This window comes from Stylophora pistillata, chromosome 3, assembly GCF_964205215.1.
Source record: "Stylophora pistillata chromosome 3, jaStyPist1.2, whole genome shotgun sequence".
Lineage (NCBI taxonomy): Eukaryota > Metazoa > Cnidaria > Anthozoa > Scleractinia > Pocilloporidae > Stylophora > Stylophora pistillata.
This window is the reverse complement of record NC_142521.1, coordinates 33,035,345-33,051,747: the sequence shown is the minus strand read 5'-3', so window position 1 is coordinate 33,051,747 and position 16,403 is coordinate 33,035,345. Positions and strand designations below refer to the sequence as shown.

General features: G+C 40.3%; 1 protein-coding gene across 2 annotated transcripts; it reads left to right on the top strand.

The window, feature by feature from the left end:
• Positions 1 to 375: 375 nt before the first annotated feature.
• Positions 376 to 14,475, top strand: LOC111331593 (ATP-binding cassette sub-family C member 4). 2 transcript variants are annotated; one of them, XM_088752664.1, is made up of 8 exons: positions 376 to 629; positions 2,446 to 3,017; positions 6,753 to 7,135; positions 7,763 to 9,102; positions 9,565 to 10,135; positions 10,790 to 10,926; positions 11,427 to 11,788; positions 12,604 to 14,475. In XM_088752664.1, the coding sequence occupies exons 1-8, from the start codon at positions 617 to 619 to the stop codon at positions 13,111 to 13,113; spliced, it is 3,888 nt and encodes a 1,295-aa protein (XP_088608790.1). In that variant the 5' UTR covers positions 376 to 616; the 3' UTR covers positions 13,114 to 14,475. The 2 variants fall into 2 exon arrangements, with proteins under 2 accessions (XP_088608790.1, XP_022792477.1); XM_022936742.2 differs by having other exon boundaries at positions 377 to 629; positions 12,562 to 14,475.
• The last annotated feature ends 1,928 nt before the right edge of the window (positions 14,476 to 16,403 follow it).

The window sequence follows — 16,403 nt, the reverse complement described above, 5'->3', positions numbered from 1 at the left end:
ATGCGCGGTGCGCGTGTGTTTACCTTTACAATTTCTAATTGGGGAGGAGGGGTAATACAGACTTTGGACGAAAATACGGGTAAATGATACCTTATAAGTCATGTTATGGGTTTTTTTTTATGTGTACCCAATTATTTGCGAACGATTTTGTTATGAATTTATTTTAGAGTACATTAAATTCGAAGAATATCAACCCAGCACCTTCAATGGCTGGATGAATCTGCACATAGTATCTTGGCAAAGTGAGAAAATGTTAGCTAGTTGATCAGCATCCACTATTGGGGTGCAGCATATCTCACATGCTAAGCATAAAATTGTGCTAAGTATGAAAAGTTAGACCTGAAACTGCAAACTAGTTTAGGACGACCGCTGCGTGACATCCTAAACGACGGCTACGAGGGAGACTTGCGTTACTTGGTGCGTGACTTACCACATGAAAATTAGCTGATGCTGCTCTGTAAGGCCTTTGAGTCACAGCTAAGGGCTGTCACGTTGTACCTGAAATATTGGAGGATAATGTATTGCTTGAGGCAAAACGAACAGTTGGCCGATAGGCGAAGCTCTGAAGGGCGAAGGCAACCAGAAGTGGCGTAGGAGAAGTGAAGAGACGTCTAGCATGAGTATAAAAGGTAACACCAGGTGATTGAAAAGAAATTAATTATGGGTATTGCATTTTGCATAATTCTCACTAAAAAATCAAGGTTCTTTTATATTTAATTTTTCTCTTTAACAGACGCTTCGTCGCCAACGAAATGGTTAAAAAAGATTACACAATCATCTACTAACAGAATCATAATAACTTTTGAGCCAAGGGTTCTAAGAGTTCGCCCATTTAAACGAGTCAGCGTAAAATGAAATACACGTATCTTTTCTTCTAATCGGTTCGCAGCGATTAGTCGATGGACGAAATACTGCCCCCTGGTTCATGGACCACTCTCATGGCCCACCAAATGGACTACACTAAAATGGACTAACCCCACAATATCCGCCAATTTTGAATGAGTTTTGTTGAAAGTACTGATAACTGTAGACTTACCTATTCCCTGCGCTGCCTCAAAGTTGATGTTTGAGTTTAATAAACGAAGGCAGTGCAAAAAACCGGCATTGCACTGCCTTTGTTAAAAGTCAAACATCAACTTTGAGTTAGCGCGGGGAATGGCAATAAATCGCTTCCGTAGTCTACATAGTTTCAGTACGCTATTTTGCTTAATACTTGTGTCCACCTCAGTGATGTAGCATATTGTTTCTGCTTCGAGCTTCAACTCATTACTACTGACTTGTAAACACGTTGACTGAAATCGGGGCGATAACAACGTGTCAGTTTATACAACATGCCGCCTTGGTGTGTTTCGCTTTCGATCACCATGCTGCTGTGAATGTACCACTGAATCTAGGGATTACTGACTGTGAAGAATCTCTCATGTACATGGCAAATATCTGCGTCAATCTATTTATATAATGAAGTACGAAACAGTGAATAATATTGATTTCGCGCTTACTTCAGGAGCAGTACTGGGCCTCAGGGGAAAAACATGACTTTGATTCACTTTTCGTTATCGTAAGAGGGACTTTGATAAATGTTTGAAATAATCGCCCAAATATCATGTTATTTGTTGTGGTAGCGAAATAACAAAAGACTCACAGGGTTAGTCTATTTTAGGGTAGTTCATTTGGGTAGTCCATTGGGGTAGCTCATGGAATAGGAGTCAGTGTTTTGCTCATCATCACTACGGTTCGTGTTTCTCCGGCGTTATGTCTCAACGCTGATAAGGGTAAGCGAGCAAAGATTAAATAACTGTCTAATTGACAAGAATGCGTTATTTTCTTGAGCAAAAATTCTAAGGAATATAATTCAGTATAGGACTTAGCTCGCCTTCCACACCAGTCAGTGGTTTGAATTTGCATTTTTTAGTTAAAATCGTTCCCTTCATCGGTTCACGGTCCATGAACTAATTTGCGTATGCAAATGATCGAATTATAACTAACGAAATGTTCAAGCTAGCGTGTGCGAAGTGTTCACCTTTGATCTAAAAGCATTGTTTGATTGTAGTTAAACGAGTGCCACCCTGATTGGTTAAACCAACACAACATTACAACCTTTATGGTGGAAAGATGTTCTTATTAGTCCCTAAGCAGCTAAGATTATAAGTAGCTTTTCCATCCCTTTCGCAATTATTGTGAAATTGTTAGATTAGAGCAAAGCCCCTATAAGCGCAAGTAATACGAAGCGAGGTTGTCTTCAAGTAAATTTGCCAAGTTTCAATCACGTCATGCTTTCAGCATCGCAATAGCCCCCTGAAAAGGTACGTTATCTCTTAGAGCTCCTCTTCCCCTTAAGTTCGACCCACCCTCCCCCCGCCCCACTCTCTCCTCGCGCGTTTAACGCGTTAGTGTGCGTTACGTGGCCTGTTCATTTAGGGGTTGAAGTGTAGTCCTATTTTACAGAACAAGAAAAACAAAAGGATAACCAGCGAAATATGGAAAGGAATGAATCGGCCAGTAGTAGTCGTTCAACAGCACCACATCCTTATGACTCTGCAAACTGGCTTTCTCGAGTAACATTGCAATGGATGAATACCGTCTTGACACTTGGCAGCAGAAAACCATTGGAAAAAGAAGACATTTTTCCTGTTCGCGAAGCAGACAGTATGGATAAACTCGTCCATAAACTTGAAATTGAATGGCAACGAGAAGTTAACAGCAGCCAAGCCCTTGGCTGCAAACCTCGTATGTGGAGAGCATTATCCAGAATGCTCTCATGGAGGGCTTACATGATGATGTTTATTCTGAGATTACTGAGGACTCTTGCCACCGTTTTTCTTCCGATGCTGTTGTGGTTTTTCTTGTCCGAACTGGAACGGGAACAGCAGGGATATTCTGTTTCTACCTTTCTGTTCGTTGGTGGTATAATTTTCCTTTCTGTAGTTAAAGGACTGACCAAGAATCACTACAGTGGAATAACAGAAATATGGGGCATGCGACTAAAGGTGGCGAGCATTGGGCTTGTCTACAAAAAGGTGAGTGCCACAAATTTGAAGCAGTGTAGTAAAGTAGCTGTGTATATACTGTCACTTTAACGTTTCTGATCTTGTAATCTGTGTGAGCCGCGCTTTAGTTTTTACAACTTCATTTTGGGTTGGATGTGGGTATAAATGGTACCGAACGAGCTGGAAAACGGGGAGGGAAATGCCTGTTTGGTCCTCTATCCCATTGCACTGAAGTAACAATTGGGTTAGTATGGTAAAATATGAGTGAAAATTTAGCAACCAAGTCACCTGATTCAACTGATAATAATAAAAAAAAAGAATCAGTCCTCTTCTTAGTTGAGACGGATTCAGAGAACTCTTTTATTTCCTTACTCCCTTTGGGGTGTAGTGATCAAAGACCCTTGAAACAAGGCTTATCCTAACAGCTGATTTCGTCCGGTTTTCGCAAAGATGCCATGATATTTTTTCTATCAGTAGTAGGATCCTTAATTCCGGTGCCCTTAGTGCCAATTGTATTAGATAGGTTATGTAACTCTACAAATCTATCCTCTCACTGCCAAAATGTTCTTACTCTGAACAGTGGTTCACCAACTAATGGCGATGTAAATAGGCGTCAGTTAGTAAGCGGCCATCATCACGATTTTAAGGAGCGTGAGCGGAGTTGATATGCCAAGCTTTCAAACAAAGGCGCTGGTAGTAGCGGCGATTAGTGGTGATAATTTTAGAATTATCCCACCCAATTGTTTGGTTAGTTAGACATGTGTGCTCCGACAGAGCTGAATTTTCTTTTTTTCCAAAGAAGACCGCTTTCTGATGCTCTTTCAAACGTGTACTAAACTGACGCTTGGGTCTGTCCGATATGCTCGTGATCACAGTCAATTACACGGAATAGAATAAATAACATCGGTTCGTTGTTCTTTCGTAACAGGATCCTTAGGTTTGGCAAAAATATGCCCCAAAGTCTGAAAAGGTTTTCGAGCAACTTTAACGCTGTGGCTATTCAAAATTCTCTTCATGGGCTCCGTAACACCCCGGATGTAAGGAATAACAGCAAAACCAGTCGCTGTTTCCTTCTAATCGGGAGTGTTACTATTCGTAACTGGTTTCTGGCAGTTACGCAGAAATGTTTTGGTATGGCCATTTCCCTTTAAGACATTGGAAACATATTTTCTCGCCTCAGGTTAGAATCAAGTGAAGTCGGTAGACAGTCGGCCCTCCTGAGTAAAGTTTTAGCTACGGACTTTTTATGGCAAACAGGGTGATGAGAGTCAAAGCGAGATATTTGTCGGTGTGGGTCGGTTTACGATTAACACTTGTCTTTAATTTCCCCTGTTCCGCTCTGCACACATTTAAATCAAGAAAGGGCAAGTATCTATCCTTTTCACTTTCAAGGGTGAATTGGATAGACGGCTCCACTGAATTCTAATGTATACTAGGAGGCGTTCCGCTTCACTTTTGGATACCGCTGAAATAAAAAAAAAATCACATGTCGTTTCCAGAGCAGGAGTTTAACCGGTGAAGTGGCTAAAGCCCTTTGTTCTACGTTTTCGATTACCATGTTTGTAATATTAGCAGAGACGGGCGAACCCATAGCTGCACCAAAGACCTATTGATAGCAGGTACCGTTATATGCGAATTAAGCGGTTTTGAGTCAGAAAGACTGTAGGTTAATGTGTTGGGGATAGCACAAAGCTTCGACGCGTTATCCGTAATATTCCTTTAATTTTCGACCATCACAATTGTTAGTATGAACATGTCACGAAAAATCGGTTACAAGACGGTGAAAAATGAGAAAGATAACAAACAAGAGGACGAATAAACAAAATGAATACCTAAAACAAGCGTCAATCGCAATCCTACTTACATTTTGTGCGAACCAAACTATTAAAAGAAGAGTTTACAGCCCGCAAGAGCTCGTCGATAAGAACACGTGTGAGAAGCTACAGTCCAAAAGAACATATGGCCAAGCTCTACCTCGTGTTTATGTACCGAAACGTAACGCGACAAAAAGAAACAAGAACAAAGGAAAAACGTCACGGACTAAGTTTAACAAAACAGAATGATATCCTACACAGGAAGAGAAGTTCTTTGCCCCAGGGAAGCGTCTTCTCTGAGTCTCTCCTCCGCAACTTTAACGGGAAGATCAACTGGGATTTTAGTGAAGAGCGAAACAACGTTGAAAGATACCAATTCTTCACAAGCGTTATGAGTTTTATCTCATATGAAATCCGCAAATTCGCAGGAATTTTTGGCATTGTGATCAGCATTCCCAACAATTGGTGACAAAATCCTCGCAACTGAACGAGAAATTGCATAAGTCGGAAAATTAAAAAAAGAGGCGATAGGTCTCAAAGAAATTCTCTGTTCAAGAATTTTTGGTAAGCCATAAAATCGTGAACATAAGCCGACACTACTGTACAACATTTTAATATGTATCTTACCAGTATCTTTTAATCTTACCAGTTGTTTTCCAAATCAAGCAACATTTTGTTTAATCTTCTTTAAGTTTTACTGATAGGATCAGAGTTTAGGACTGCATGCGTACTTTTGTCATCGAGCAGGGACAAAACTTTGTCACGATATTACTATTGTGATATTACTACAACACAATTACCCATGTCAGGAGATGATACGAGCCTGTCTAGATCCTTTTTAAGGGTAATGAGGGCATTGAAAACATCCTTTTGAATGTTTTTGGGAGCATGTTTAACCCGCCTAAGTGTGCTGCTTACTTCTGCTCGTACCGAATTCTTATGGTCGTCGTTAAGTTGAGAAATGCTCTCCTCTATTGCGGCGACTATTTCGGCAGTCGGTATTTTGCTAGGAGCAACAGCAAACTTGAGACCCGTTTCTCTAAATCACTCTGTTCCAGCTCAGATAACTCCTTGGAGGAAAGATTCATGACCCATTTTTTTTTTCTGAGTTTAGCCTGAATCACCAGGAGACCTCTCATTGAACAAATGGCGGAGTTTTCTGTCGTGTTTATCACTGTTTGAAAAACGTCCGTTGCTCTTTCGAACAGAAGAACCCGTCGACCCAGGAGATTTCGGAATTGTTCATCAAAGCAGAAAGTTCATTGAGTCAGTGAATGAGAGAAAAATGCACGCAACCATTGTATAGAACTGTGGCATTCAGCTGTTCGTAACTTCAGAAAAGAAAAACTAGCACGGAACACGAGCTTGTATCCCTTAGCACTCTACAGGGTAGGCTGAAATCTCAAACTCGATGGAACCACATTGTTTTCTTCGCAACGGTGATGACAGCGATATTTAGCAATACGGACTCTGATATTCGCGAGCCCGCTGACCCTTGTAACAACAGGGATAATTCTAAAATTATCACCACTAATCGCCGCAACCACCAGCGCCTTTGTTTGGAAGCTTGGCATATCAACTCTGCTCCACGCTCCTTAAAATCGTGATGATGGCGGCTTACTACCTGACGCCTATTTACTCCTTGTCAGAAAAAAACGGCAGCTAATGAGTGAGCTTGTAAAAGAGCCTCTTGTTGCAACGATCAGATCACCCCTGATGAAGGCACTAGACAGGATTGTTGAAACGTTGGGTTAATGAATTGTAATTTTGGTTACATTCATTGAATCTTTAAACCAGAGTAGCATCAAACCATGTCTGATTTCCACCTGGTTGCTGCGTGAACTTATCAAAAGGTCATGCTTTCAATCTAGAAAGCATTACTATTCTGTAAAATAACCAAGTGTCTTTGAATGTTCAATTAACCCTATTTGATATTCCTCTTTAAACACAGATTCTAACCGAGCTTAAGCGCTGTGACCTTCAGGAAATTGTCACAGGGAAGACCATAAATCTTGTATCAAACGATGCTCAGAAGCTAGAAAAAGTTTTGTGGGGATTGGTCAATATTCTTCTCTGTCCTCTCGAGATTCTTGGTTCTTGCACAATTCTTTTGACCTTGATCGGATGGAAAGCTCTTGCCGGAGTCTCAGTTTATTTTATGTCCATTTTTTGCTCCGTTGTACTGTCGCATCAAAGTGGAAAACTACGGCTCAAAATAGCAGAGGCTAGAGATAAAAGATTGCAAGTTATGAACGAGGTTGTATATGGTGTTCGAGCTGTTAAAATTTACGCCTGGGAATTGAACTTTGCTGAAATAATCAAGCAACTAAGGAGGTAGAATAAGCAGAACAGATGATTTATTGATGTTATTGGTGCCTAAAAGCAGAAAAATAGCATCAATATGTTTTACTTCAACTTTCAATCCTGAGCAACCATCGAAACTAATGCAAGAGGCTTGCTTGCTTCCAGCAGGATATCCGTAGCTTTCAAATTCTTTCTTTGTTGTTTTTATGAACAAACCAACGAATGAGACTAACTACTGTGATCCAGTATTGATTCGTGGACCTTATGTGGGTTGAATTTGTTTTTGGTTCTCCCCTCTTTGCTCCAGGGATTTATCGACCCAGGAATAACGTAGAAGATGAGCGCCCTCTTCCAAAATTTCCACGGCTAAGTCTCATTGTCATTATTTATATTATTATTATTATTATTATTATTATTATTATTATTATTATCATTATTATTATTAATTGTCGTTATAATAATAATAACAATAAAAATATTATTATTATTATTATTATTATTATTATTATGTTCATTTGATTTCATTTCCACTCTCCTCCTAGCTCCCCCAATGAAAGAGACGAGCTACAGAGGCGAGTTATCGTCATAAATATGTTAAGGCAAAAAAAGAGAAAAATGAGACCAGGTTATTTAGATTTAAATCATTTTCCTTCACAGGCGAGAAATGTGGTTCGTCAAAGTAAGAGGGCTTATAATAAGCGGCTTGAACTCCCTGGGTTACACAACAGCGCCATTGGCCAGTCTGCTGTCTATAATAACTTTGATCGCTACTGGAGAAACGATTACTGCTTTCGAAATGTTTACAATCTTATCCTGCCTCAATGTAATAAATTTTTCTGTGGCTATCGCCTTGGCTTACTCGCTGCCCTTTGTTACCGAAAGCTTCATTGCTGCAAAACGAATAGAAGAGTTTATGTCAAGGGATTTTGGATTAACATGTGCCGAGACCAGCGCAAAAATTACATTTGGAAAGCAGAATTGCGGAAATGGGTTAATTGGTTTAAGTTTAAAAAGAAAAGAATGTAGTACAAACGTCGTTAGACAAGAGAGCTTCAAAGCTGGAGATGCTAAATTGCTCTCTATGTCAAGAACACCAACTAAGACAAATATTGAAAAGAACGAGCTATCTCTAGTCCACGTCTCGGCCTCGTGGAACAGACGAGAAGACAGGAGAGCTTTAACGAACATTTCATTTTGTGTGAGCCAGGGTGAGATGTTAGCTGTAACAGGACCAGTTGGAAGTGGAAAGTCCTCTCTGTTGATGGCCATTCTTGGAGAGCTACCTGCTATCAGTGGAAAAGTGACATTTCGTGGAAGAGTTGCTTACGTTCCACAAATTCCTTGGGTTTTCTCGGGCACTGTTAGGGACAACATTTTATTTGGAAGACCCCTTGACATAAACCGTTACAACGAGATTCTTGATGTTTGCTGTATGCAACCAGACTTGAAAAACTTCCCCAAAGGAGATTTGACGGAGATAGGACACCGTGGTGTGAGCCTTAGTGGTGGTCAGCGGGTACGTGTAAGTTTAGCACGTGCGCTGTACTCGTTTGCTGATATATATTTGCTGGATGATCCTCTCAGTGCAGTGGATGCCAAAGTTGGAAAGCATCTCTTTAATAATTGCATTTGTGGATATCTCTCAAACCGGACTCGTGTTTTTGTGACTCATCAGCTAGACTTCTTGACTCACATACATGACGTTATTGTATTGGACAACGGGGTCAAACGTGAGGAAAGATATTGCTTCCTGGACGAAACCTCAAAAAATTTTAAGTTTGTTTCTCAAACAGAAAGTGCTGAGGTGACAAGCCAATCTCCGCATCGAAGCCCACAGCTTCCCAATGATGAAGGCCTCGGGTTTCAAGATTTGAAAGAAGAGGAAGAAGATCGTAATACTGGATCCATTACTTGGAAGATATATTGGAGCTACATCAGGACAGCCCTTAGAATTCCTTTTGTCCTTTGCCTTTTTGTGGCTGTTCTTTGCATGAAAGGTATGAGAATAACATTCGTTTTAAACGACAGCAACTTGACATTTTCTCCTAATGTAATTCACAAGCTTCAATTTCATTGACGTAGGTAACCTTCTGGTTTTATCCTAGTTGAGGCTACTAAGGATCTATATTATACTAATGATATCGCTTAAAAAGATATGTGTTGGTGAATTCAAGTTTTTTATTTTTCTGGGTAGAAATGCCACAAAGAAACAAATCAAACATAAGAGTCTTCATTGCTTTTGTAGATCGCGGTTATATTGATCTCTTCAGGAAACACATAAGTATGTTTGAGCTGACATACCACGGGTGATGAATCCAGGCTGACCTTTTAAAGTGATTTTCTCGGGGAAAAGATACCTGCCTATCACTATTTGAAATCGTAGCACTATTTTCCGATGATGTGATTTCAATTATTATCAAAATTTTTAAGATCATCATTTTCTATTTATATTTGCTTAGGGTTACTCGTTGGTTCTTACTGGTGGGCTTCTCAGGTTTCGGAAATGAGTCAGGAGCGACAAAGATCTTTTACGACATTGGGAATATACGGCGCTATTGTTGGATCTTCATTTTTAGGGAACATAGCTGTTGCAGTCCTTTTTTGTTTCACACTCCTGAATGCTTCTGAGATATTACACAACAGAATGGTCTTGGCTGTCCTAAAGGTGCCAGCACTGTATTTTGACAAAACCCCAGTTGGGCGCATTTTAAATCGTTTTTCTAAAGACATCGGCAACATGGACGATGTTTTACCTCCTCACTTCCTACTGGCAGTGGAAGTTTCCTTATTTTCCGTCAGCACTGTTCTTCTTCCAATTGCAGCCAATGCCTGGCTTATTTTAGTGGCGATCCCTGTTGTCGGAATTGTATTATATTATGGACGATATTATTTGAAGTCATCTCGAGAAATTAAAAGATTGGAGGCTATCACCTGCAGCCCTGTATATTCGCACATTTCAGAGACCATCGCTGGACTTGAAATAATTCGCTCATCCCAAATGGAGCAGCGTTTCTTGAAGAGTCTCTTCAGGTAAGTGTACAGTCCAAAACCCATGAATAACCCCTTCGAAAGCATTAAAAAATTGAGTAAATAAGTGGAAAAAAAGTTAAATACCTGCTTTTCTTTGCGAAGACTAAGAGTTTTTTTTTTTTTAATTTGTGGTCATTGTTCTCTCTCGATACAAGCACTTTCGATTTCAATCGCTACGTTTCTATTGCGTGCTACTACTCCTTTTCAGAATAGATGCAGGTCACCTAATAACGCTTTATGCTAAACTGTGATTGGCTGGTATTCATGAGACTAGCTTTGTTAAGTTACTGAAGGCTTCATCCACATCTGTAGTGACTACATAAGGTGGCAAACGATGAAACTTCATAACAAATGTAATTGCCACCTTCAATACCGACAACCCTTTTTTGTCTTGGTTTGCACAGTTCGGACTATTAATTCTGTACTCGTCAAATAAAGTTTTTGCTTCTTGAGGCCGTGGCTAAATAGCTAGAATCGAGCGACCTAATTGACCTCAGGAAATAGATCATCTGTGATACGCGTCCTCCATAAAAAAAAATATCAGTTTTAGCCTGCGCTACTAGGTTCGTTTAACGCGTCTTCCCATAGTTCCATCCCAAAATCTTCTGGATTTTGTTAGCGTAGCGTTCAGCTTAATTCCTTTTATCTTTTAAGGTACCAGGATGAAAATACATCAGCTTTCATCATGGTAATAACAGGCACACAGTGGCTTACTGTACGCATGACGCTTGCATGCAGTCTAATGATAGCTGCCGCAGCAATTGGGGCGGTTCTTGTCACTCAAAGCCCAGGTAACGTTTCATCAATTTTCAGAGCTTCTTAGGTCTAATAGTTTAAGGAACGGGTAGCTTTTGTCTGTGTTGGAAATACATGTAATGTTCGAAGAGGTCCTGCTCCGCGGTTGGCAGACAAGCAGAGGAAGCGACGAATAGACGGCTGGGCAAAGACTGAGAAAATATGCTCAACATGAAGGCAAAAGTATGCACGGGCAGGCGGCCAGAAAGACAAACGAACAAACAGTAGTGAGATTAACAGACAGAAATTGAACGACTTGGTCGGACCAGAACACAGACAAAGAAATACGAAATGGTAAAAAGACAGAAAAACAGACAGAGTTACCGTGGATGAACATATAGATATATCGAACGGAACCGACAAGCATAGGGATTGGCGGCCAGGTAGATAGACGCGCGGACATAGAAAAGAGAGAGAGAGAGAAGAATTGCAAAAAAGCACTTCACACCTCAAGTATATAGATTATATTGTATTTTTTATTCAAATTATATTTTAGCTTTGGCCGGGATGTCCCTTTCTTTCTTGCTTGAGTCTTTGGATGAGGTCCAGTATGGCATCAAAGTAAGTTCAGACGTTGAGAACCACATGACTTCAGTTGAGAGAGTAATGTGGTACACTGCTTTAGAAGCTGAGCCGGGATATAGCACAGGAACCTGTCCTCCTGCGTCCTGGCCGCAGCGGGGTGACATAACAATCAGCAAGATGTCCCTAAGGTACACCAAAGGTGGTCCGCAGGTGTTGAAAGACATCAGCGTGTTCTTTGCTGACAAGGAGAAGATAGGTATTGCAGGCAGAACGGGAGCTGGCAAGTCATCCATTGTCGCAGCGCTTTTGCGCATGCCTGAACCGGAAGGAAAGGTTAGAGTACGGTATTTCACATTGGATATTCAAGTATTTTTTTAAGACGTGAAAAGCGAAGTTACCTTACAATGTTCTGAACTGTTGCGAAAATGCACGCGGGAAAGCCTCGTGTTAACCAGGTTGTAACTCCAAGTTGACATAACGTTATGCAACTTAGCAAGCTGCAAACAGAAATATGCATGCACTATTAAACAAATCAACAGTGGTTTAGCGTGGCCTGTACTCTTATCGACAAAGATATTCGTCATCACATTGGTCAATGTCTTCGTCAAATGAAACGATTCTTCCAGTGCGTGACTCGTTGCGTGAACTGTTGACGCGAATAGCGTTGTCTGTACTCTTACAGACAACGGGAAACTGGTAACTTGCAGTAAAAAGTTTTGTAAAGAGTAAAGATCAGATCAGCTGTGAGAAAACTATAGTTGCAACACCGATGGTGAGGAAATTGCTTGGTTTAATATTCAGTGTCATGTCTTGATCTGAAGTGCTGTAACGCAACACAATGAAAATCCCCACAGTAGTTTAGGTAGTCGCTACAACTGTGGGTAAAAGAGCGGGCCTAAGTCACTGTGACAAGTGGTTTTCTGGGAAGTCTTCCTCTCAGCAAAGAATTGCAAAGTATGTTGAATAGCAAGTAGAGTGGATAAGACGTTTAACATCAAGGTGTAAGACTTCTGCAAGTATGAAACAGCACTACGTGATAAATATTTCTTAAATGATTTGATAATGTTGAATATGATTATAATTTACTTTGCATTTGTTCGCCACAGGTGTTGATTGACGGTGTCGATATTAAAACTCTTAACCTTCAGAGAGCGCGACGTGCCATGGCTGTGATTGCGCAGGACCCGGTTCTCTTTGGAGGGAGCCTGAGGAGGAACCTCGATCCATTTTCAGAGTACACTGATCTGCAACTTTGGACTGCTCTTGAAGAAGTGCAGTTAAAAACCATGGTGGAAAAGTTTCCTGGTCAGCTAGATTACCAGGTGAAGGAAACGGGGTCTAACTTTAGTGTTGGTGAGAGGCAGCTGGTCTGTTTGGCTCGTGCATTGGTCCAGAAGAGCAAGATCATCGTCATGGACGAGGCCACTGCCAATGTGGATTTCAGGACCGACAACCTGATCCAGAAAGTTATTCGTGACAAGTTTAAAGACTCCACTGTGCTGACCATTGCTCATCGCCTTAACACTATCATGGACTGTGACAAGGTGCTGGTTCTTGATGGCGGACGAGTGGTGGAGTTTGACAAACCTGAAATTTTGATACAGAATGGTGGAATGTTCGCTGAACTAGTGAAAAATACCAGTAAGGGGAAACTTTAGTGAAGCCAACGGAATAAAGCGTAAAAGCCCGAAATAGCAATAATGCCAGTCTTCTCCACAGCTTTTGAACACCAGCTAATCACAGCTGAACATACAGCTCTATAAGGACAGTACTCAGTATGCAATGCAAAAGTCGCGATTTGCATCAGAAATTACTTGGTCGTGAGAAAATTATCATTAATCATTACTAATTTCTACATATTTTTCTCAAGCTGCTTATCATAAGTATATGTTTGTGTGAGTGCCAGCTATTGTGTGCGTTCATCTTTTTTCCCTTTTGAACCGAAAACATTTTGTACCTAAATTACGCCATATAACCGTGATATCTCACTTAGTAAAAGATGAGGAGCCTATCTCCACCCGGTAGTATAATGAAATACCGATGAATTTTCACGAAAACCTGACGAAGTATTTGGTAATTAACTGCAATCTTTAGAGTAGGGTTCTCACCTAAAGGAGGCGACAATTCTCCTTGTTACTTCGTGCCACGAAATTCAGAATCAGCTTCGGCCAGACGAGCCACTTGGCTCTATTACTGACCTTAAACATTTTTAAACAGTTTCATTCAGCCAGTTATTCGCAACAACTTAAAACTTCCAATGCACTTCACCGTTGCCCATCGTCTGAACATCATCATGGACAATAACAATATGTTGGTTCGTGACGGTAGGCGAGCGCATGATGAGGTTTCTTAAACGTGAAGTGTTAATACCGAACGGTGGAATATTTGCCGAGCTGGTCGAGAATGTCAATGAAGCGAAATCAAGTGGAGTTGGAAATTAAGGGCTAAATTGTACAAAACTAATTGAATGAAGAAAAGTAACCTTTGAATAAAGGTGGCGGCCAAAGGGATGAATGGCATGTCGAATTTCTATCGATCTCAAAATGTAAACGTCCGTTTAAAAGTGGCACTGATCCGATGAAAAAGCAAAAAACCAGTATCTTGCCTTCATTGATTTACGCACTTACCGTAGAAATTACTCTTGTCTTCCTCAGGCGAACAATTTTGGTGTGACACTAGTACGGTGAATTCTTGCACAATTTCGTTAACTTAAATTTTCGGAAGTGTATTTTTCCCAATCTTCGAACAAATTTTTTTTTCAAAAGTATATTTTTTTCACAAGACTTTTTCTTATCTTTTTAATCTCAATCTAAAAGAATAACATATAGCATTACAAATGAAGTATTTTCAACAGGTACTGTTTACAAGCACTTCAAAACCGATCACGCCTGTAATTCACGATTTAATTAATAATGACTTTAAAAGGTAACAAATATGTCATCGAATGAATTCAGAAATAGTTGTAATCCTAAGAGCGGATTCTAGTCCTTAGCTTGAAAGAGGGTTCCTATTTTCTTAAAGTGGTATAGCGTGGTGTTTGTTTTCGTGGTATGGCCAGCTTATGAACTATGCGTGATGAAAATACCTTCTTTGTGGTCCGAGGACGACACAATTTAGACCACAGCGGGTAATCGCATTTATTTGTCATCAACTAAGTGGAAAACCTACCATATTGCTTCCAAGATGGCAAAGAATGGATCGATCAATGAGTCCTGAAAACTATAAAAATCATGACATACCACAGTTTTCCTATTTTTCAAGGATTAGGAGAGAGCACACCTGCTTGTCTTCGCTCCAAACAATGGTGCATATTTTTACTCAGTGTGGGGTTTGTTTATTTCCTCGTATCAGTTTTATCAATGATTTTCCTTAAGGAATCCAGAAGACTACAAGAAATTTCCCTTCTTCATGACAATATAATCGTGTTAATCATATTCTCTTCATTGTTGGAATGGTTCACTATCGCCATGGAAACTTCATCCTCGGGAGCAGTAGAGATTTACCTCACAGCTCATCGAAAGATACGAGTAGGAACCTGCCGATTCATTATTTTCCTGTACTCCTGTTTGCAAACAAGTTCCATGGTCGCTTTGATCTTCATGATCTACGCCAGAATTTTTTTACTGCCCCACATGAGCTGCCTCAAGCCAAAATCACTGTGTAATATTCGTTTGTTAGCCATACAGATCGCGGTTGGCGTTACAGTTGCCGTGACAACGATCCCGGCTGACATTTCCACTGTGAGTGACTGTTGTTTGCATCCTTTCAACGCCAGAAGTTTTGAAAGGACAAAAGACATGATTTACAACTTGAGCAATATATGTGCGATATGTCTTATGTTGCGTGTCTCTATAGATAAATGTCTCAAACTGTTTTTGGCCGGACGAAGAATCCGTGTTCCCTTCGGTTTAGCATCGAGCAAATACCGTTTAAAAGTCGTGAGAAAAGGGGAATTGATGATTTGCTAACTCATCAATATCGGAAATTAAAAAAAGACCATCTTGCAATATGACTGAATGTTCACAGGGGCTTACCTAACTGTTCTTTTACTCAAAAGCGATATCATGCATTGGCTGATCTGAAATCAAAAGAATCTTGCCAATCAGTTTCAACCGCTCAGACGACGACTGGGCTCGGGCGATCAAATGAACGATCGACATACCAACCCAACAAACGATGAAATGATGGCGAATGAAAGAACAAGTCAACAAACGAAAAAACTGATGAGCGAATGGAAAACTGAACGAGCGAAAGAACGGACAAGCGAAGAAAAACATGAACGAACGAAGGAGTAAACAAAGGAAAGATCGGAAGAACGAAATAACGAACATAGAGACGAGTAAATGAACGAACGAACGAAAGATCGAACGCACAGAGTAGACACGAACAAAGAATCGATCTAATATTGAGAACACTGTTACGAAAGAGCTCTCGAGATATGGGGCGAAAGAGTGGATTATGCGCAAAGGACCCGTTGCAAATGGTGCAGCGAAGAAAACCAAATGGTATAAACGTGGACAGCCAAATTCGAAAACATTACACTGTCTCGAATGTCATCTCTCTCAGGAAAGAAAAAAATTGAACATATGCCGTCTCAATGTGGCTCCAATTTGAACAAAAGATCATATCATTTAAAACTAAGTAACTTCCTTTCCATCTTTCGTATCCTACACCCACGAAAGTCCCACACACACATTTGCCTGAAGCATTCGGATGGATCAATTTTAAAGGTAGAATGGACAACTCTTCTGAGCAAATGTTGTAAATAAAGGCTTAAAATGGCACTAGTCTTTTTCCTCGTGAAAAAAAAACCTCTTGGATAAATGTATGCGCATTTGGTTAAATCTTTCCTATCAGCCTTGTACCCCTTTACTGTTAAATTTAAGATTCTAATTACGCAAAAAAAAAAAACATCTTTATTAAATCCCCGCTCTGTATTGTTTTTGTA